At 47.9% G+C, this 23,162-nt stretch overlaps 1 protein-coding gene across 1 annotated transcript in view; it reads right to left on the reverse strand.

Moving 5' to 3' along the window:
- Positions 1-23,162, reverse strand: part of PLXNA4 (plexin A4) — a 443,098-nt gene that overhangs the window by 385,586 nt on the left and 34,350 nt on the right. Inside the window, exon 3 of the mRNA XM_041477472.1 lies at positions 8,728-8,787. Within this exon, the coding sequence (XP_041333406.1) occupies positions 8,728-8,787 (60 nt within the window). The remainder of the gene's footprint in view (positions 1-8,727; positions 8,788-23,162) is intronic.

A 23,162-nucleotide genomic window follows, 5' to 3' on the forward strand; every position in this document is an offset into this window, starting at 1 on the left:
AATGCTCCTGCAGCTCTGGCAGCCTTGGGAATGTGACCATTCCCTGGGAAACCTGTTCACTGCCCCACCAGCCTCTTGGGGAAGAGCCTTTCCCTGATCTCCAACCTAAACCTTCCCTGACACAGCTCCAGGGGTTCCTTTGGGTCCTGTCCCTGGTCACGGACAGAGGAGATCAGTCTCTGTCCCTCAGGAGGAAGCTGCAGACTGCAATGAGGTCTCCCTCAGACTCCTCCTCTCCATGCTGAGCAAACCAAATGACCTCAGACACTCCTCAAATGGCTTTTCCCCATCTTCATTGCCCTCCTTTGGACACTAATGGCCTTATAATTATCTTTCTTATACCATGGCATTCAAAATTCCACATAGGACTCCGAGTGAGAGCAAGGCAGGACAACCCTCAACCGCCCAGCAAAGCTGTTCCTGATGCCCTCCAGGATGTGACTGGTCCATATTCCACTTGCCATTGAGCAGGAGGTGAGGTGCTGGGAACACCAACCCTGAGAGGAAGCCCTGAGGGAGCTGGGGGTGCTCCCCTGCAGAAAAGGAGACTCAGGGCTGCCCTCAGCACTCTGCACAGCTCTGAAAGGTGCCTGTGCTCAGCTGGGCTGGGCTCTGTCTCCAGCAGCACTGACACAGCCACAGCACACAGTCCCGAGCTGTGCCAAGGGAAATTCAGGCTGGGTGTCAGGAAAAAGCTTTTCCAGCAAGGGGATAAAGCTCTGCCATGGCTGCCCGGGGAGGTGGTGCAGTCACCATCCCTGGGGGTGTTGAACAAGCCTGGATGTGGCACTGGGTGCCAGGCTCTGGCTGAGGGGCTGGGCTGGGCTGACTCCATGGGCTGCAAGGTCTCTCCCAACCCAGCCATTCTGGGAATTCTGTGAAACTGAACCTGGATCTCACTGCCAAGGTTCACATCCCCAACAGTGCCCAGCTCCTCTCCTCTGCCCATCTCTTGCTAAGGACAGGAGCTGTCCCACTATGCTGTCTGCATTCCCCTGCCAGCAGCTGAGGCAGAGATCAGACATCTGGCCAAAGGCAGAGGGAGGAGCTGATTTTGGGCACAGATAGCAGCAGCAGGGTGGTGAGGGGTACTGAGTGGAGGACGGTGAAAAGGAGAGATGGATGCACAGCACCTTATCGGGGACTTGCTCTTCTTTCAACTGGCTGCCTGATAACATATGGAGCTTAATCAAATATGCAAATGATGTCCTATCTAGAGACAACGGAAACAGAGAAATAAACCCAGAGACCATGCATGAAAATAAGCTGATAAAATAAGGGAGTGGGGAGAAGGTTTCCTCTTTTTGATAAAATTATTTCAAAAGATTAAATTAAAGCAAAACTAATTAGGAGAACCGCACTTAAGCTGACTTCCCTTAAGAAGGGTCAGCAGGCAAGAGGCATTCAAATCAAAGGCAGATGCAAGAGGCACTTCAAGGGCTCCCTGAAAAGTCATTATCCCAGTCAAAAAGGAAGGGGATAGAGGGGAGGAAGGCATCACAGGAGCCTTTTTGGCTGGGCATCCATCCGGGAATTCACTGGAGTGTATGGAGAGCTAAACAGCCTCTCTGTCACCCTGCAGAGCAGAAGGAGCAGGTGAAGACCGAAGCTGATCACCTGATGTCCCAGCCACAGCATTTCCCTGAGAACAAAGGGACAAAGAGAAGCAAATGGACCAGAGGGACAGGGGAATGAATTTGCTTTTCCTTGTATCCCACCCCTGCACAATTTCCATCGTGCTGTCGTGCCAGGCTCCGCAGCCTGACACCCCACAGAGCTGCTGACACCATGCAGAACATCACTGCCACCACCACAGGGCAGGTGACACAGCCAGCTGTCCCCCAGGAGGCTGCAGGACCCATGGATTCCAGCAAGGAACAGGCAGCAGGATATTGTTACCTGTCTCCTGTTTGCTTTTGTCACTAACGTGCCCCTGGCTGCTCAACGCACATCCTCAGCCCTCTGAGGGGAAACCCAGCTCTGCAAAGCTGTCAAATGCAGGCTGCATTTAAAGGAAGGGTTTGAGGAGATGAAGGTACAACCTGCTGCAGAGGGCTCACTGGAACCTGCTCTTTCTCCTGGAGCTGGGAGTAAAAACACACAGTGCAGAACTGCTGGTGTGGAATCTGGAGGGATTAGACAGTTATTTGCAAATCTCACTCCATGATCACAAGATTCCATCTCTGACAAGACTCTGAGTCACAGCTAAACCAGAATATCCAAAAAAAAAGAAAAAAGAGCAGCACTGAACACATGTAGGAAAAGCACCCAGTGAAAGCACAGCTCAGCCAAACCCTGCACACCAGCACAGAGATTGCTGAGTAGTCAGAAAGCAGAGAGAGGTACTCGAAGGAGAGACATGGAAAACTAATTGCTCTCTGCCAAAAAGCAGGCTCCAGCTCTTCCCAGGAACAGCAGCCTTCATGTCATAGGGAAAAAAAAATAAAAAATAAAAAAAAAAGGAGTTTTCCTACTGCAGTTAGACACTGCAACAAGCTGCAGTGTGAGACATGGCCAAGCTGTAGCTGGAAGTCCCAGAGCAATGGAAATGAGGGATGTGAGAGGCAAAGCAGCCACCCGCAGTGATGGAACCCTTAGTGGGTGTTTCAAACAAGTGCTGGCTGCACCAGTTCAGCAGCAGAGCCTGGACAGAGCCCCTCTGGTGTGGGTTTAGGGCAGAGGATGGATCACAGGGTAACCCAAGCTGGAAGGGACTTCACAGGTTCTCTAACCCAGCCTCTTGTTCAAAGCAGGTTCTGCTGTGAGATCAGACCAGGTTGTTCTGTCCATTCTGGCCTTGAGAGTCTCCAAGAATGGGAACTGTTTCTTCAAGCTGCTCATGGACAAAAAGCTTTTCCTTATGCCCAATTGGAATTTTCTCATGCCAACTTATGTCTGCTGTTCCACAACCTCTCCTCACTCACCAACATGAAGAACCTGTCTCCAGCTCCTCAGTAACCTCCCTGTTGGCATGGGAATGCTGTAACCTGGCCCCCTCCACATTTTCTCATCCCAGCCTGAAAAAGCTCATTACTCTCATCCCCTCCTCTTCAGTGCAGGTTCTCCAGCTCCTGGCCAAACTCTTGACCCTCTCCTGAGCTTGTTCTGGTTGTCAATAAAGCTTTTATTCTGAGTAGCCTAAAGCTGGGTGCAGTATCTGGAGGTGGCCTGGCAATTGAGCCCAAGGCGATCACCTTCCCTCCATCTGCTGGCAGCACCCCTATTTGCATACCCTGCATCTTTGATTTCACCCATGGGAACAGAATCCATTCATGCTTAGGTGATGTTTGAGGACTTTATGATTACTTGACAATGATTATTACATGACTCAGGAGAAACTGTGCCACTGCCCAATGTCCACATTGATTCTCACCACCCCTTTCACCCAACACAAGTACCAAGTGCTGAGTCCACCACAGCTACCAAAACCACAATTTTGAGTGCTTCAGCCAGAAAAATTAACCAACTTCCAGGCATCTAAGCTGGCAACAACCTCTCAAAGAGGGGCTGCACATCAGGCAGAGCACAGACAAGTGCAAACCTCAAATTCTGACAGGAACCAGCACCACTCCATCACAAGTCAGTGAAGCACCTGGACTCCCGCTGGCTCAGGAAGCTGTGAGGAGAGGCCTGGGTGAACCAGCCCCTCTTGCACAAACCATCTTCCCAGCAGGAGCCAGAGCCTCTCCAGCGTGTTTTCAGAGCAGTCAAGTCCACCTGCCAAACAGCTGGGGGAAAAAAAATAAAATTCAAAAGATCCCCAAGTCTTTAAAGGCAGCAGAGGGAAGGAGAAGGGAGCTGAGTTTCCCTGCTGGCATTCACACAGAGCTGTCAGCTGCAGAATTCCCTCCAGGGAGTATCAAAACTGAGCAGGGCTGCTTGTTTTGTGTGTATTGAGAAACCCCCTGGCCTGGAGGAGCAGTGGGGATCTCTGGCTGTGCCTGCAGGTGCCACCAGACTGACATTCCAAGCATGGCAATCCCAGAGCTGCCACCTCCTGGGATGGGAGGTAAATCCCAACGCCCTGGCTGGAACTGGGACACAAATTCCATGGGCAGGGACACCATCCACTCCACCAGGTTGTTGCAAGCCCCATCCAACCTGGCCTTGAAATCTTCCATTAACAACTTAGCACTTCCCCAACACCACTGTGAGAGGGGCCAAAATGAGAACTGCAAATCCCAGCTCTCAGATTTTAAATTCTCCCTGTGGTGTCTCTGGATCCAAGGAAAGCAAGGTCCCAAGGGCTCAGGGTTATCCAGAGGATGGATAACCCACGGAACTGGGCAATATTGAGGATGTTCTCTTAAAAAGAGTTGATACCTGGTGAGAAGTGCTGGCCTGATTTCAGAGCTGTTGGATCCAAATGAAAATCTTCACCCCACATGACATTCCACATCTAAAAACCCTTCAAAGACCACAAACTGATTGGATCTGATGAAAAATTAAATACAGCCCACAGAGTGAAAGTGTTGGTTTTTAAGTTAAAGTTCTCTCTCTGCAAGGAATTCAGCATAGAAAAGGCTTTGAGTGAAATATTTGGATGGAATAAAAAGAAACCAAACAATTTCTTACAGGGAAGTTTCAAATAAAGGAAAATTTCTACTACTCCATTATCAGACAAACATTTCAAAATAGACCAGAGCTTTTTTTTTTTTTTTTTTTGTGAGAAATGCAATTCCTGGGGCTGCTCCCAGGCTGACATTTTTGTAAGCTCAACTCTCCCTTTACATCTGCACCTCCACACAATTATTGCAGGTAAGTTGTATTTCTTTGACTGGAAACGATCTGTACAGAAGCAATGACCCATAAATTAAATGCCTGGGGAAGGAATACAAGGAATGTGGAACACTGCTACGCTCCCTTAGTGATGCCAGGTATTAGTGGCACCAGGAAAAAAAATCCAAACCAAGCCCATGGATACATCCCTGCTTTTCTCCTGCCACTGAAGGGCTGAGTGTGAATGAGAGAGTAAGCAAAGGAAAAATAAAAAGCCAGGCAATTTTGGCACCTGGCTGTTTCACAGCAAAGTGGTTTGTAGGGAGAAATCCCCAGGAATAGCTCCTGTGCTGTTTGCAGGGAGACAAACCAGACATTTGCCAGACTCAAGTTTCTTTTTGCATCTCCTGAAAGAAATCACTAAAAACTACCAGGGTTGCCAACTGCATTTCAGCCACGGGTTTTGCCTGAAGCATTCCCCAGGGTGCAGAGGGGTTTGCAGCCAAGGAAGCCCATCAGGATCCCTGGATTGCACTCAGCTGTGGGAACACTCACCACCAAAGTGGTACAGACATGTGGGACCGCCAGCACAGGAGGAAATCAGACACTGGGTTCTAACCAAAGCACAGCAACATTAAATATTTCTCATTAAACAATGCCACAAGTGGTCAGGAGCTGGTTTTCCATCCCACCTGATCTGTTGAGTTAAGCTGAGGTGATCACACACCTTACAGCACATAATACCTTCAATTTCTCCAGCACTCTTTAAGCAAGGAAAATATTCCCTGGAGAGAAAATGAGATGTGGAGACACACCAAAAGTTACTGGCAAAGCAAAGGAGTGAACTTCTCCCTGGGCCACCCTTCTCCATCCTGAAGAAGCCACAAACCCCCACAAAACCTTTAATGCAAGGACAGTGGTTTTATGTGTTAGATATAGACAGGGAGAATTTTTCCTTTTCCACAGCTCTTCATTTTTATCCTATTTATTCCTTCATTCTGCAGGGCCAGGCTGTGCCATGGACAAGGCAGCAGAATTGGAGGGAATATTTCTCCAGCACATTATTCCGTGCTTCCTGATGGACAGCACAGGGAGCTTTGCGAATGAGCAAGGGTTGCAAAATGTATTTTGCCTGGGGCAGTGAAATAGCTGGGGCCAAGCGTGTCATTCGGTTTCACTCACACTTTCCCTACCCTATCTCTATCTTGGTTTTTCCTTTTCTTTCCCTCTTTGTTGTCTTGGTTACATGGGCAGATTCCTGATGCTCTGCTAGGATTCATTTTAATGATATGTTCCTGTAAAGCACAATATTTTCCTTCAGTTGTGTGTGCCACTGGATAAATTCCTTTGACACATGTGACATTTGTATATCAACTAACAGATATTGCTTTATGACTGTGGGTATTTTGCAGAGCATTCATGGATCGCGTAAATCAAAATCTGATACACAGTCTGCCACTTTCATACATTAAAAAAAACCCACACAGAGAGGAAAATACTGAAACTGCGGGGGAAAAAAGCAGCAAAGTTTTCTCCAAAACCATCTTGTAATGACTTGTAGCGAGTCTTCCAAGCACAGAGTAAATCCTGCTATCTTGGGGATAATCTCAGAACTCCTCTTTCATGCCATCCAAAATATTCCACTGCAGCTTGACCGAGGAGCTGCACTGCACCAGGAGAAGCAGCAGAGTGTGACATGCCTGGTAGGACCCAACAGCACAAAAAAAAAAATAAATCCCAGCTCCTGGGATTTGTCCAGAGGTTTCACCTAATCCTACAAGGCTTACTCCAATTTACCAGTGTTTTTGAGCAGAAAACAAACTTCGTGCTGAAATAATGGATTATGCTGGAGCTGCAATCCCAATGCAGCATTTTCCTGGCAGCACCTGACTGACGAGCCAGGGCGGAAAACAAAGCACCCAAAGGCCCATGGCAGGGGTCAAGGAGCACCAAGGGAAAATCCTGAGTGCCAAACCAGCCAGAGAAGGTGACAGGTTGCTGTCCCAGGGTCAGACACCCTCAGGAGCACTGGAGGGGGACAATGTGAGGAGGAGAGTCAGGGATTGCAGAAGACACAGCAAAGATTGGGGTGGACCTAAAAGTTCCCAGGAGTCTGGATCAACTGGTCCAAAAGAATCACACGTGGCTAGGGGAGCCCCATTTTGCTTTTTGTTCTGCCTCTTTGGGGGAAATTCATTCACCTGAGCAAATCTCAGCCCAAGGCTCCAGCCCTGCTCACCCAAAGTGGGAACTACCACAAGTAGAATATTCAGCATGTTAGGAAAAAGCTTCATTTTATTCCCTTTCTCAAATTACATCAGCCACTTCTGCTCTCCTCTCCTCATTCTTTACCCTATAAGGCTGTCCCTGCTCCCTACCACACTCCATAAAGCACAGAAAGCTTTCTCTCCTATTTTCCCCTATTAAAAAGGAATCAGATCTTGGACTCTGCAGTGCGACCTGCTAAGGCAAAGACAGAGCTGTGGCTGAGTTTTCTTCTCCTGAAGCCAAAAAAAAACCCAACCAAAAGCTTGTGAGTGCAGGGAGAGCAGTCATTAAGAGTTTAGGTCCTTTTGATATTTACCATTCAAATCTCAGCTACCCCATTTCCCTCCCTCCAAGAGACTGGCTGGAGAACTGAACAGTTTATTATGATATCACACATGACAGGGAAGCAAAAGCTAATTAGCCAGGGGAGGAGATTATTTTTATTATGACCATTTTAAAAACAATTTGGCTTCTTTTTCACATGCCTGAATAAAAAAAAAAAAAACCTACCATATTTTTCTTTTCAAAAGCAGGAGCAGCCTTTCCTCTGCTTCGAGCAAAGCCAGAGACATTTGCCAGTGGGCAGGATCCCATTCCTCCCTCAGCATGGGGGAAATGCCATCTGAATTTACAACCCAGATTTGCTTTTCAAATGAAGAAACAGGTAGAGGAACAAAACCAGAAATTCCAGACTATCCCTAAGCATCCATGAACAAACAACTCCCTTCACTCCCCACAAGCCACAGTGGGGCACCTTTTCACAGCACTTTATTTGCCCCAACTTGGAAGTCTTTGCTTGCAGAAGGGATTTAAAGAGGAAACAACATCCTAAAACATCACCAGGCTCTGCCCAACCTCCCTTCCCAGCTTCTCCCCCATCTCCATGACCATGGCCAAGCCACCATCTCCTTGCACAGGCAATGTCTTACAACACTATTCCTGGGCTGAACATTCAGACCAACATTGTCAGACTGGCACAGAGGGGCTGAAATGGAGCCAGTGCCCATTTCATTAGTCCACTTCCAACAACTCATCTTTCCTTGGGAAAGCCACAGGTGGAGGATCCCACCTCCCCAGCCTCTCTGAGGGCTTCACAAGGCAAACCCCAGCCATGCAACGGGCACATTTCCAGTGAGAATGCCCAGAGAGGAACACAAACACACTCTTGATTCTGTTTGTGTGGCATCAGCCATAAACATAAAGCTCTTTATGGCTCAGGACACTGCTTTCCTTTGATGCAAACCCTCTTCCTTCAGCACAAACCCCCAGCCTGACGCCAATGGGGCGGCCACCGATCCCGTGCTGAGCTTGTGGTGAAATCACAGCCCGGTCACACTGCTCTGAAGAAAGATCTGCAGAGCATGAATCCTGTTTGCCAAACTTCAGCCCCAATCAGTTTTTCGCCAGCGTGCACAGACACCCTGTGATCAATGACTCAATTAGAGATGGTCTGAGCACCGAAAATTTTGTTGAATGCAAATTACATCACGTCCATCTGCAACTGTGGTTTGACTTCTGAAGCATTAATTTCCTGATGAATAACCATTTGGAAGGAGGATTTTATCCGTTCTCAGATCATCTTTATCCCTTGTGGGCAAGACACAGGTTTTTTGCCAACCAAACCATTTTTTATCCTCAAAATAGGAGCACCTTAGGACAAAGGCTGTGCTCATGCTCAATGCAGCACTGAAATCACCATAAAATATGAAAATCTAAGTTAGAGGGCCACATAGGCCTTACCTTTTTGAGCTTCCCACTCTTGGTGCCCACAAAAGCCAGGGAGTGGTTCTTGTAGACGTTTTTTTTAAAAAAAAAAAAAAAAAAAAAAAGGAAAAAAAAAAAGTGCACCATTTCCACAGATCCAGAATAAGAACCACTGAGCTAAATCTGCACTGGTAAATAAAATAAACCCTGACCTGTACTCTGGACCCAGGATCCAACATTAAGGATCACATCTATGAAGCCTAAATAACCACTCCTCTCCTAATTCTAAACTCAGCAAAGTTGATTATGTTATGTCTTAGAAATTATCATCCTCCAAGGAGTGTCCAGGCATTGTCTGAGCAAGATCTGGCCAGATGGTCAGCCCAAGCCAAATCTGCAGAAGGGACCATGGTAGGCATTAAATACCATGAACTTAAAGCCCTTTCCAGTACCTCAGGGGGCTCCAAGAGAGCTGGAGCAGAACTTGGGACAAGGGATGGAGAAACAGGACAAGAGGCAATTGCTTCAAACTGCCGGAGAGCAGAGCTAGATGGGGAGAAATTTTTGGCTGTGAGGGTGGGGAGGCCCTGGCACACATGGTCCAGAGAAGCTGTGGCTGGCCCTGGATCCCTGGAAGTGTCCAAGGCCAGGTTGGACAGGGCTTGGAGCAACCTGGGATAGTGGAAGGTGTCCCTACCGTGGCAGGGGGTGGGACTGGATGGTGTGAGGAAAAAACACACTGTAAAAATCCAGAGTCCATAAAAGAGACAGAGGAGTTCTGCAATTTTATTTGAATAAATGGAGGGAGAGCCCACTGGGTCATACCCCCGTGGGGTTTGTCTCTTGAGGTTTCAGAGGACACAGCCTCCTTTCATCCCAAACTCACTCTCTTCCTTTCCCCATTACCAGAAGGTGCAGCCTTCCCAAACCACCTCCCCCTTGAATCTAACATTTCCCCCCAAATCTCAGTTCTGGCTGTCTGGCTTCAGGGGATCCACCAGAAGTGCTACAGACTTTACCCAGACCCAATTGTCCAACCCTAAAGTTCAGGAGCTCAAACCTTAGTTAATATTCCCCGGGTGTTGTTGTCGGTAGAGACACTGAGGCCCATTTCAAAGGCATTCCTCCTAAAGACCCCTCACCCATCGAGTTGTTTGTAAGGACATTAGCATCCATCTTTCCTTCCTTTAAGGCACCTTCCAAACCATTCTGTGATTTAACTGAGATTCTGTAATTCCCTGAAGTTCTTTGGAGAGGAGGGAAGCTTCTACCAAGATACTATGGGGGACTTCCAGCCTTTTTTTTTTTTTTTTTTGAGGTATCCATGAACTCCCAACAACCAGAGAAAAACCCCTACCCATCAATACTGCTGCCTGAGCTCCATCACCCACTGCCTTTGATCTCAGCAGCATTTTCACCACATGGATGCTGCACTGGGATCCCTTCACTTAAATTAACGTCATGTCCAGTTGTCCCTAAGGATGTTTCCTTGGGCTTCAGGGAGTTCCAGAAACACAGCAGGAACATGGCACAGGCAGCTTTTCTACCTTCAGGCACCATCAAGGCAGGTAAAGCTAATACAGGTCACAGATCTCCACAGAATAAATCAAATAAAACTCCAAATACCACAGCACAAACTGCCAGAGCAGTTGGACTTTATTAACTTCTCTGGGGCCACTCACAGGTTTCAACACTTAAAATGTTTTGCTAAGGCCTAGAGAAGCAATAATGAAGTGTACAGGAAGGGTGTCTAGTTTTGATATATCAGAACTAAAGGACCACAACAATTTTCTTTGAACTCACATCTTCCTGGAAACACAGCTTGAAAAAAGTGATGGACCCTGCTTGAGTTTAGGAGCAGTAAAAGCCTGATAGTTGATTCATTTTATCCTCACCCAGCAATTACGGGCAATAATTACAGATGGTTTTGCTGAATAGAAGAATAATGCATCCTAAATGTGTTTATAAATACATAAAACCTAGGAGGAATTCAAAGAGCCATTAGGAGGGATCAGCTAGCCTGAGCTCTGGCCTGCAGGAGTCATTAGTGTTTGTGGACTGCCCTTTTTAGCAGAGCTAAAAGAGCAATTAGGGAGCAGATCAGCAGCCTCCAGCAGCAGCAGGCAGGATGCTGCTAGTCCAAAATGACAGCAACAAGTCCAAGATAAATCTGCAACCCAGCTTTAATACCTGGAAATCCATAACCAGCAGGGAAAGGAGATGTGTCAGAGAAGGAACCACCCAACCAAACTGGAAATTCACCTTCCAACAGAGCCAGGTGACCACAAAACTACTCCAGATGGTCCCCTCAGCCTAAATTCAATCCCCTCAGCCCAACTGTGTGGCCCCTTGATATCCCTCCAAGCTGAATTGTCCTGTGGATGTAAGAGCCAAGAATCCAGGTCTTCAAGGCAGGCCCAATTTCCCCAGAAACTCTTAAGCTCAGAGATGAGCACAATTTGTGTTTCAGGGGTATAATCAAACTGCCTAAGTGCTCACTCTGATGGCCTGACAAGCTGGAAAGAATCACTTCAGGCTGAAAGCAGGAAAATCCCAAGCAGTAGAAGGAGGGGAAAGGGAGGAAAGTTTCCAAGGAAAACAAGACAGCTTTCTTCACCACCAAGATGATAAAAGGCTGCATAGTGCCAGCAGACATCTTACCTAAGGTGCAGGGTGCAAAGCTCCAGCCCAAACCAGAAGAAAATTACTCTGACAAGCGGTGCAATGAGATGAATCCATCAGAGCTGGCACAGTCAGAGGAGCACATCCAGAACCAAGCACTCCAGCTGAAGCACTTGAGACCAGAAAGGCCCCACACAATCCCCTGACTGCATTTCTACACCATCCAGACTCTCCCAACCCCAGGCAGGAGCCTGGGAGGACACAGCCCCCAAAATCACAGCATTAAGCACAAACACCTGTGGCTGATTTGCAGCCCGTCTCCAACCTGTTGAGGTTTCATTAATCTAATTGCCACTGGGTAGTTCCTCCTACACCTGATTGGGCTCCAGCTGAACTCAGACCTACCCTTAATGGGGCTGATAATCCCACACAGACACCAAATTAAATTTAAGCTTATTTATTTAATCTTTTTTCCCCTGGCATTACTTGCAGAAGAATACATCCTTATAAGAAGGACTTAGACAGAAATAGGAGGGCAGCTTTTTTTAAAGAAGGTAGAGTCATACTAGGTTTAAAGAAGAAATTGTTTATGATGAGGGTGGGGAGGTCCTGGCACAGAGAAGCTGTGGCTGCCCCTGGATCCCTGGAAGTACCCAAGGCCAGGTTGGATGATGCTTGGAGCACCCTGGGATGGTGCAAGGTGTCCCTGCCCATGACAGAAGGTGGAATTTGATGGTCTTCAGGTCACTTGCAACCCAAACTATTCTAGAACTCTGTGTCCACTCCCGTGCTGCTGGTTGGGTGCCAGAGAAGCAATCACAGCGTTGTTGTTTTGCCATGTGGACAACCCTCCCCCAGGAGCAGGAGCAAGGCCAGCAAGCCACACGCCACACGAAAACTATTTTCATTGAACACGTTTGGGTTATTTCCTCCGGGGGATCATCTGCCAAAAAAACGCCAGCAAGCAAAACCCTGCAAATAAACAGCACCGGGCTCCTGCACAGCTGTGGCTCTCAGCTGCACACAGGCCTTTGCAGAGACTGAAATACAGTCATCTTCTGCAGCAAAGAGAGACACGTAAGGAAGTTTGGATTTATGATGAAAGGGTCAGGAGTTGCAAGCGCAGGTTTATTTTCAATTCCAGACACTCCTAGCAGCAATATAAAGTAGCCACGTTAAACTCTCTGGAGCTTCTCTGCCTGGCAATTTCATGTTAACGACTTTCCAGAATGAAGGAGGAGGTGAGGGCATGAATTCACTTCTAACAGGGGCTGGGATAGCAGGGAGAGGCAAAGGGAAGGTCTAAAGAGGTGGGAATTGTGTCAGCAATTCTCACATCCTGAGCAGCTAAAATCCAACCTAGAAAGGCCCAGCCAGCAGGTACCTTGGAAGGAAATGGGGGCCTGCAGTTGGAATGCTGGGCTGGCTTCAATCACTTCATCATTCCCACTTGCAAATGAGGGAATATTTCTCACCACCACCCTGCCCCAGGGAAACTCAGAAGCACAGGTGGTCTGCATACCCAAAATATCTTCATCTGAGATGGATTGGCATCTCCCAGGGGATAAATGCCCTTCCCAGTCCCACCAGCTGCCTCTCTACCTGGTTGTGTTCTGCTCCTGCCATCTCTGCCTGTGTCACCAACCAGGGCTTCATCTGCAGCCCTGACACCATGGCCAAGTGTCACAGTCACCACTGAAATAGGAAAGATGTGCAAAAGAATGGCCCTGATTTACAGGATTCTGGCAGGTGTTTGCCTCCTCCAGGATTAAACCTATCAAATAAATAATTAACACATCCAAGCCCTCCTGGAGAGGATGGCTTTACAAGGCTCAGTCCTGGAGGGATTGGCTGAGCCCCCAAAACCCCCAAATTCAGCAGAAGGGTTGGAGGTTTGATTGCATCACCTCCTTCCCTGTCCTCATCTCATTCCCAGCAGCAGCGAGCGCTGCTGGCATCGCACAAGTGGCAGAAGCACCAAATATCAGGGGACACAGGCAAACAGTGCCCATAATACACCAATTGTGCCTTAAACATCTGCTTTCACTGTTTGCCTCTGAAACAGCCCCTGATAATCAAACACAGCCTAATCCACATTTGGGGAAGAGCCTCGATAAAGGATTAACCACCCTTCACTCCTCCTTGCTTTCACTCCAGCAGAATCTTCCTCCTCAATCAAAGCACAGGAGCCTTTTTTTCCCAGATATCTCAGCAGGCTCCAAAGCAATTCCACAGACTCACCAGGGATAAAGGCTGTCCCAGTGGCCAAGTCTTGCCTTTGATTTGCAGCTAATACCTAACAGCCCTGTCTTCATGTGGTGGCAGGTACTTGGCTCCTCTCTGCTGTTATCTCAGGCTTGGCTGATGCAGAGGATGGAGGGAACACACATTAATGGATGTCTGTGCTGCCAGCAGGGCCAGGGAGCCAGCAGCAGTAAGAAATCAACAGTTACAGGCATTTGAGTCTTTGCAAGGAGACATCCAAGGTCTTTTCCATCACCTGACTGCAAGATCTCCTTTCCTGCCTGACTGCAAGGGCTGAGTGAGGGTGAAGGTGGGCACACATCCCCTCAACAGGATATTTAAAAAATCTAGAGAGATGGAAGACATAGAAAAACCTCTCAGCAGGAGCTTCATGGTATTTGAAGAGACACAAGCTAAGAAATTTAGGGTCTAGGACACCTGCAGCAGGGGTGAGCCATAAATCCCCATGGATTGGAGCTGGAAGTAATGGAAACCATCTCGCTGCAAACCACAGGACTTTAAATTCCAGCAGCAGCAGGATGGTACCCAAGGCTTGTGCTGCTCCTGTTTGCCTGCACACATTCTCTTGGTGGTTTGAGAGTGCAAGGTGAGCTCCTGGTTGAATGCTGCTTTGCCCTGCCCATGGCATTAGTCCTTGGCATTCCTGAAGCTGGATTGACTCTCCCTCCTGCAGTATCTCTGCTTCTGGCCTCCTGTGAAATCAGTGGATTTTGGTCCACCTGCCCTTTCTCCCCACAGAACCTCAGCAGAACCATCACGTTTCATCCTGCTGCTGTGCCGAGCTGTGAAACCCCAGTGCAGGAAGGACAGGGCCCCTCTGGCTTTCCCCTCCTGCCACATCATTCCTGGAATTTGATGCCTGGCACTGCCCTCCCCTATTGGTTTCTCTGGGTCTGGATTGAAGGCACTTGAGATGGCAGTTCATGTTCAGACTCAGGTGTTTATTATTTCTTATCAATAAAACAGTCTCACAACCATGAGTTCTGCAGCCTTTCATTAGCAAGGCACAAAATGGCCAACAATCTCATTACAAGGTCTTTTAAGACTAAACTATCAAATTAAGAAAGGATGCCTAAATTATTTTCCTTTTTAACCCAATAACTGATCACTTGAAGCCTGCAATGTGGACTTTTCTGTCCAGTTAAAAAACATCACCCAAACCCACGGAGAAGAAGGTAAAGAAGGACAGCCTGCCTCTGCCCCAAAACCTCTATCTTGCTTCATATTTATTTCTAGATAATAAAACCTCAAACTCTAAGTTTGAGGTGATATTAGACACTTCTATCCAACTACACACCCACAGTTCCAGTGCTATTAATCAATTTTGGAAGCTTCTCCACGGCCTCAGGTCAATGCAGTGTTCTCTTGTGGGTCTGTGCCTTTAAGCACAGAGAGTTTAAAATTCTCAGCATCCAGGATTCCAACACTCCCCATCCCAGGCATTCCTGGCAGTGGGTCAGGAAAAGGCTGCAGGTTTGCCTGGTTGTAGATCTTTGTCATCTGCAGTTCAAAATTTTGTGGGCAAAGAGATGGGCAGCTATTGCATTTGCAGGGTTCCCTGATGAAGGAAGGAATGATGAATCTGACTCCATGTTATCATAAAATAATAAATTAGCCTTCTGAGACTATATTATATTAAAGAATACTAAACTAAACTATACTAAAGAATACAGAAAGGATACTTACAGAAGGTTAAAAAGATAATAATCAAATCAAATAATTACTCTCTCCAGAGTCCAACACAGCTTGGCACCGATTGGCCAATAAGTCAAAACAACTCACAGCAGAAACCAATCAAACAATCACCTGTTGGATAAACAATCTCCAACCACATTCCAAAGCAGCAAAACACAGAAGAACCAAATCAGACAATCACTGTTCTCCTTTTTCTCCGAGGCCCCTCAGCCTCCCAGGAGCAAAATCCTGGGCGAAGGGATTTTTCCAGAAAATATGACTGTGACAGGCAGTGACCAAAGATAGCACAGATCACCAACCCACCCCTCTTCAGTGGTTAGTCTGGAGTCTAATGACATCCAAAAATACCCAGCCCCGTTCCCCCAGGGTGCTCTGTGATATAACATAACAGAAGCTGGATCAAGAGCCAGCATTTGGAAATGCATTTTAATTACACACTGCTTTTCACTTGTGCACCCACAGCAGTGGTTTCTGTGCAATTACATGTCACCATATACAAATGACAGTGCAGTTACAGGAACTTTACCAATTATAGGGAAATTGCACCCACTGTGCTGCGAGGTTTTTGTTCAGACACAGTTCAGGAATGCAAGAACAGGAGGGAAACTTACTCAAATTGACTAGAACTGGTACAGGCATTTGGGTTTTAGGTCTGTAGTTTAAGCATCAGTTCAAGGACTGGTGTCAAGTTTCCAGAGTGCTGCAGAATCTTAATGGAGTACAGACTTTTTATGCCTGCATTTATGTTCCTGCTCTGCTGTGAGTGTGAGGCTTCCCAACACCGTGTTCCTCCACGTCGTAAAATTTGCAATTTCCTGAAGAGGAGGCTGCATTTTTTGCAGAGGGCAACAGGTTCCTTCAGTCTTCAGGCCTTTTGCTCAGCAGAGTTGGGTGATTATCAGTAATTGTGGATAAAAGGAATTGTGCTGTAAATTTGTGCTTATAAATGTAACATCATCCAAGTCCTGCCTTTTTTAAGTGATTACAGTGCCCAAAGATGTGCACAAGCTAAATCCATTAGTGAGCCCCTACACATTTTCTAGAGCCCAATAACACAAAATTTAAACAATTCTGGCTGCTTTCCTTACTTTTTGTGTCACACCTCGGAGATGCAGAGCCCTACTTTCAGCATCTGCTGACCCTGTCACAGCCATGGTGACACAATTGCAAAGATTGGTTTTTCCTTGTTCTCCATCTCTGGTTCCCACTTTTGCTGGGACTGCTCTGGAAGCAGCACTGAGCTGCTGGGGGCTTTGAGCAACCTGCTCTGGTGGAAGGCATCCCTGTCTATGGCAGGGGGGTGGAACTGGATGAGCTTTAAGGTCCTTTGCAACCTGACCATTCTATGATGCTGTGATTAGAGGGAAATTGCTCATTTCCCCATGAAGAAAAGCCTTATTGTGATTTAAGTGGTATTTCCACTTGCCTTGGTTAGACCCCAAAAGTCTGATGTAAGAACAGAGAAGGGACAGTACCTCCAGCAGACCAATAAAATAAAATATAATAAATAAAATATTCCATTCATGGAGATCTTCCCATTCCAAATCCCAAACATCACTGTGTCAGCCAAATCTCCCTTTTGCATATTGCATTTCCACCTCTTCAGAAAATTCCCAGCCTCACGACTCCAAATCCCAGCATCAGCACCCTGAGCCATGCAGGTGGGGTGAAAACCACACCCCAAAGCTGTGTGGCCACGGGGGTTCATTCCTGCAAGCCAGAAGGATGGGTGTGACCTGAAGAGCAGCAAGTGTGACTGTAAAAGGTGTAAAAGGAAGCTGAGCTTTCCTGTGGTCCCATAAACTTCCCCTTGCTGGCTCAGAGGATCATGTGGCTGCGGCATTGAGGGATAAACAGAGGAATATAATCTCTGTGGCTCTCAGATCAGTGCTTTGAAAAATTCACTTAAAATTTTTCACACCCCAAAAAAAAGAGATTGTTGAGTGTGGAGGCTCTGCCTTTGAAAGTGCCACGGACTGTTGGGTAAATAAGCATTTAGGGATTTTTCAGAAGGGAAGTATTGATCAAATAAGCTGCTAGAGCTCTTCTGTAAGAACTTATTCCAGCAGCAAAGCTCTGCTACACACCTGAAACACAGCAGCACTGATATTCTCCGGTGCTGCTGTAGCTGAGACAGGGAGAACAAGTTCCAGAGAGAGGAAATCTTAGGTGAGAAGGGGGTTTTGTGTAAGCAGAAAGATACCTTTGAGAGAAGGTGCTGCATTTATCCTAAAAAATGTCCCATTTCCCTGATCAGCCCTCTCATTCCTATTGAATGCACACCAGCACCTGGTCAGATAAAGTCTGGCTGCCTCCCTTTGATGGCACCACCAGCAATTCACTGCTGCTGCAGTCACAATTTCTATAATTACTATTTTGTTACACAGGAAAAAGAAAAAAAAAATCATAATTTGGGCTGCAAAGTGCCACCCGCACCAACAGCGCTGCAGAAATGAAACAACAAGGCTGCTTTGCATGCAGGCAACACCTTCACCCCGAGAGCCCTGAGCCTTTTAAAAGCATTAATTAAGCCTCACCACGGTCCTGCAAAGGTGATTTAAGTGCTGTAATGAGTGAGATGTATGTGCTGCTGCTCTTCAGCAGCGGGAAGTGGTGAGAGCTTGGCTCACTCAACAAATAACTGAGAGTGGAGATCCTGTATCAGGGGGAATCGAGATGTGTCTGGTCCCATCATCTCACAGAAGATGCATTTAAAGAAGCCTGGTTATCAGTTTAAACAACAAACTAAAGCACTCGAGCCCTGAAAGGGAAAATCTCCTGCTTGTAGCCGCTTATCTGTGCAGATTTTGGTGCTTGAGGAATTCAGAGCGTTTGTACCAGGCAGTGTAAATTCACTGAAGCTCCAACTGCTCCCGAATCTGGAAGCAGGACTGAGCAACTGGGAGGCTGCAGCCAGCCCTGGGAGCAGGGACAGCATCACAATCACAGCCCTGTGTTTCCTGGAGTGGGATCCCACCAACAGCCCCAACCCAAGAGTGCCGGGACATTCCCTCATTAGGAGGAGTGAATTTTTATTATTCCCCGCTGCACGTTCCCTCACTCTGCCTGTCCCACTCTCTCTCCTTGTCTAAATACGTGCCTGGCTAATATTGCTTGTTTACAGGATAAATCAGCTGTACAAATCCTATTATATTTTGGATCACTGACAACGACGGGGTAATGACATTGAAACAGGGAAATGCAATGTACTGATCTAATGTCACCCACATGTTCCATCAGCTACACCAGCTCCAGTGCTGCATGGAGGAAACTCTGTCTTTGCCATTTAGTTCCAGGCCTATCTGCCTGTCTTGCCTTTCCTGGTGTTGAGTATTTCTTTAAATAAAGAATCGTAGGATGGCTTGGCTTGAAAGGGACTTTAAAGGCCAGTCAGTCCCACCCCGTGCCATGAGCAGGGACACTTTTCACTGGATCAGGTTGTTCAAAGCCTCATCCAGACTGGCCTTGAACACTTCCAGGGAGCCTGGATACAGCTACACAACCAGGTCTGTGCTGGCTCTGCAAACACCGAATTTTGTCCTAAAGTTGTTGCCAGGTTACCCAAAGATTGTCCCATTCTCAATAAAATGCTGCTCAAACAAACTCTGAGCAAAACCTGTATCCTCCAACAGCAAAGCCATGCAGGTGCCAGGCTGGGAGTGTCTGGGGCAGAAATATGGCCAGATGTGATTCAGGCATCTCCCAGTGAGTAAAACAGCTTTTTTCATCTCCATCTCCACACTATCCAGTCTTCTAATATCTGTGTTATCCTACCAGGTACAATAGGAACCCATCCATGCAATTTGGATAAATAGAGACATTTCAGGGAGGATAAAAACAAATAAGTCTTATGTTATACTCCTGGAATATAAATAAACAGACACACACATCAGATCGCTCGCAGAGGCTGAATATCTTCACTGAGCCTCCAAGTTCTGAGACAGACCCTGCACTGTGTTTCACCCTGACAGCTCCAGTGGCATCAGGAGAGGGAGTAAGGGTCTGTGCAGGATTTATCCCATCCCAGAGAACAAAGCTGAATCCAGCACCCCCTCGACCCCCTCCTCAACAGAATGGGCATTGTACAACCTCCCCTGCTCCGGCTGCTTTAAATAGCAGCAGCCTCACCAAGGGAGCTGGAGACATTTTGCTTCTGGCTCTTCCAGGACATCTGGGGTTTGCTTTCTCTGCCTATTTTTTTTTTTCCTAATTAAAAAAAAAAAAAAAACCCTCTTGCACAAGCCTCTTGGCCTGCCAGGCGACCTCCTGGCGAGGCAAGGCGAGGTCAGCTTTGCGAAGTCGCCGATCTCCTGGCGCGGAAGAGAATGTGAGCAGATCACGTGGAGGCCTCCAAAAATGCAAAGCTGAGCCACAGACGACCACAGGGCTCGACCACGGAAGAAAACAGCCCGGGTTGCTGGCAGGGGAAGCAGCAAAGAGCAGTTCCCAGAAATAAATCTAATTGTCCGTGTGGCGGGGAGATGGCGCGGGGATGGAGGGTCTGGCACTCTGCTCACCTGCAGACCAGGGAGCAGCAGGAGCTGGGGTGATGCTGGGCTGCTCAGGCACAGCCAGCTGGTTTAGGGATGGGAGGGATGGTGGGGGAGGGAGCTGTGCCTGGAATATCTCAGACACAGCAGCCCTGGGTCCTGCTCTGCCCTCAATGAGCATTTTGTGTGAGCGGGGTCACCCAGACGGGAGAGAACAGCTCTGTGAGAGTGTTTGGCACCCAGCCACTTTCAGGCACAGGGTTTCCTCCTGGTTTATGCTTTGGAAGGAAATAAATGGGTTTGAGAAGGTTGTTTCCAATGCATGTTTGGGGTTTTTTTCCCCCAGGACAATAAGGATTTGTGAAGGAGAGGTTCAGGGTGGGGGTGTTTCAGGGTGAAGGTAATTAATTACTGCCAGAATTATTTCTGCATCCACTGGTCAGGCAGTATCCTTTCAAGGACAGGTGTTTAATACTGAGAAACCTACTTAATACCTCAAATGCAATCATCCTCTCCACGCAATTAGGCCCTGATTTACAGCCCTTAAGTGCAAGCTTCTGTTGATGTAGGGGATTAAGAGTTTTTGTTTTGCCCTCCCTCAGAGCACCCAAACCCACTTTGTTCCCTGCCTGGAGCGCAGAGCACTTTGCAGAGGCAGGGCCCTGTCCTTATCCCTGCTGGCTGAAAGCAGAGAGGTGGAACCTGGGAGAGAGAGCCATCACCCAGGGCAAAGAGATGCACCCACACACTACCTGAGCTCACCTCCCAGCGGGGAGAATTTCCCAATCCCAGTTCAGAGGGGCCAGGACCTTACTGGGAGCACTGGAGACATGAACTCTGTTGCTCTCCAAAGAGCATAGCCCCAGACATCTCTGGCCACTTCCACCACAACCATGAGAAATACCAGCTGTGTTTCTCCCTGGGGAGAGCTCCCTGAGCTGCCTCATGTGGGGAGATAACTGGAATTTCTCTCTGTGGAAGTGTTTTAGCCCGGAGCAGAGCCAGCTTTGCAGGGGAGGTGATGCTCAGGCCTGCTGGAGGTGGAAGGTGCAGGGGGAGATCTGCAAATCCCAGAGCTCAGCTGCAGAAACCGGAGCCTACCTGTCTGATTACACTCTTTTCTGACCCAGAGATGGGGAAATGAGAGGCGCTTTCAAAACTTTTATTCCATTTTCAGTCTCACGAGAAGGGTGAGACAACACAGATGCTGGAATTCACCCCATCACAACCAGAGGTGATTGTGTCCCCCTTCCTCCCCAGCTCAGATTCCACCCTCTCCCGCCCCAGTGTCAGCAGGAGGACACTTGTCACCTCTTATCACAGCTGCTGGCCCCAGCAGCCCGCCCTGCACACACGGCATCCAACACAAACTGATGGGACCAAGTGCACAAACACAGATCTGGCAGCCACCAGCCTGTTTGCTCCGGCTCCCAGTCTCCAGTGAGCATTCCCAGAGAGGAATTACAGCATTGCTCAGGGTACTGCCCTTCCAAAAACTGAACTTTATCATTTTGTGGGGGTTTCCTGCTCTTATTTGCATTTTCAGAGGAGGAAGAAGAAAGCGCTGTTAAAAATTGACCAAGAACTGACCTTAGCTGTCCATAAACCCTTTGAATCAGAAACACCAGCCTATAAAATTTGGAGTAAAGACATTTGTGCATGGTCTGTTCAGCTGGGATGAGCAAAAAGTGCTGTTGAGCAAGCACCAGTGGCACTGACACACAAAGGGATTTACTTAGGGTAGCCCAACTGGCAAACAGGGAGACTGTGAGGTGAAATGAAACTGATAACTCATCCCTGTGATTGATCCATCCCCCTGGGAAAGAGTCAGGCTCACGTACTCACCAGTGCAGCCAGGAGGAATGGGCAGGGCTGCCAAAGCACCTGGATTGCCTGGACCTCCTTCCACACCTTCCTATTCCCAAGGACTGACCAAAAGCTAACACTCCTTTCCCCCAAACCTATCACTTTTAAGGGAAAATGGGAGAAATGAGAGATAGGGATAACAATTCCTGCTTTTGTGCTTGTAAACTGATTTTTTGGTCCTTCTTTCTAATTGACCCTGTTCTTCTTCCCACCATGCCAGAGAGGAATATAAGAGCAAGGGAGATATTTCCTCCTCCTGCAAACAGATGGGCACAGCACCAACATCCAGGAGACCCTGGGCTACAAATTGTGGTTTTGTGCCTTAGCCAACCCCTCTGTAAAACAACCTCCTGCTGCTCCCCATCCTGGTGTCTCAGAAGTGCTCTGTGTCCTTTTTCCACCAGGGATGATGAACACAAGCCTGGAAGGAAGAGGAATGTGAAACAGGCTGAAAAATCTTGGCCATCCCTGTTAACACCAGTGATTTCAAAGAGAAGTCCTGGGAGGAAGAGAAATATGAAATAGGCTGGAAAAAACCCAATCTCAGCCATCTCTCCCCTTCCCAGGAGTCAGGCTCACTGTCCCATACCTTACACAAAGTCTTTCCACCACCTGAGCTGCAAATGGCCCTTCCTAACCTGGTGGGATGGAGCAGGAGGGAGCCCAAGGAGCAGGCAGTGTTCATCCCAGTGCTGCCAAAGGAAAATGTCTGTGCACCCAGCTGGCCTCCAAACATGCCCAAATCCAAAAACTAATCCAAAAACTCCTCCTGAACTCAGCTAAACCCCGTGACAACAGCAGGGCTTGCTTGGTGGGCATCAGGGGTGGGCAGGGGGTGCAGGGAAAGAAGGAGAGAGCAGGAGAGAGCAGGAGAGAGCAGAGCCCACTTGAGGAACAAATGCATGGAGATGATGCAGGACTCTCAGAGAGTTCACCAGCAGCATCTGCAAAGAGGTTTTGGGGAGTTACCAAGAGCCAGCAGAAGCACAGGAAGCCTTCACAGCCAAGTCACTCGTCAGACAATGGCTTGGGACCCAAACATCCACTTCTGGTAGCAAAGTGTTGGGAAAATATTGCCCAGCTCTTCACACAAGGCCTTTTGTTGGCCAGTCAGCTTTGAAAACATTTCTGTTCTCCCCCAAGTGACAGCGCTGCCATGAAAAACAGGAAGAGACTGAACACAGCAATTTAAACAGTCAAACCCCATTTCCTGCCAAAAGGAAAGGAAAATACCAGCAAAAGGCAGAAGCAGGCAGGAGCTGGAGAGTGACACTTTGATTATCTCAGGCAGATATTGGTGCTGCATATCTGGTGGAAGCCGCAGTGGTGCAGGTGACTCCTTTTAATGGCAGGGACTGGAGTCTCTTAGTCTGGGAGGTGGATCAGGGTGAGGAGGAGGCCAGGATCTCCCAGGAGAGCAGCCCTGGGGTGTGAGCAGCTCCTGAGCTCACAGCCAGCGTCACATGCCAACAGCACCCCGGGTTTGGGACTTCATTGCCAGCTCAAGTTCCAGCAGGATCCCTGCTCCTCTCC

Source organism: Pyrgilauda ruficollis, unplaced genomic scaffold (genome assembly GCF_017590135.1).
Source record: "Pyrgilauda ruficollis isolate IOZ18807 unplaced genomic scaffold, ASM1759013v1 scaffold111, whole genome shotgun sequence".
Taxonomy (NCBI): Eukaryota; Metazoa; Chordata; class Aves; order Passeriformes; family Passeridae; genus Pyrgilauda; species Pyrgilauda ruficollis.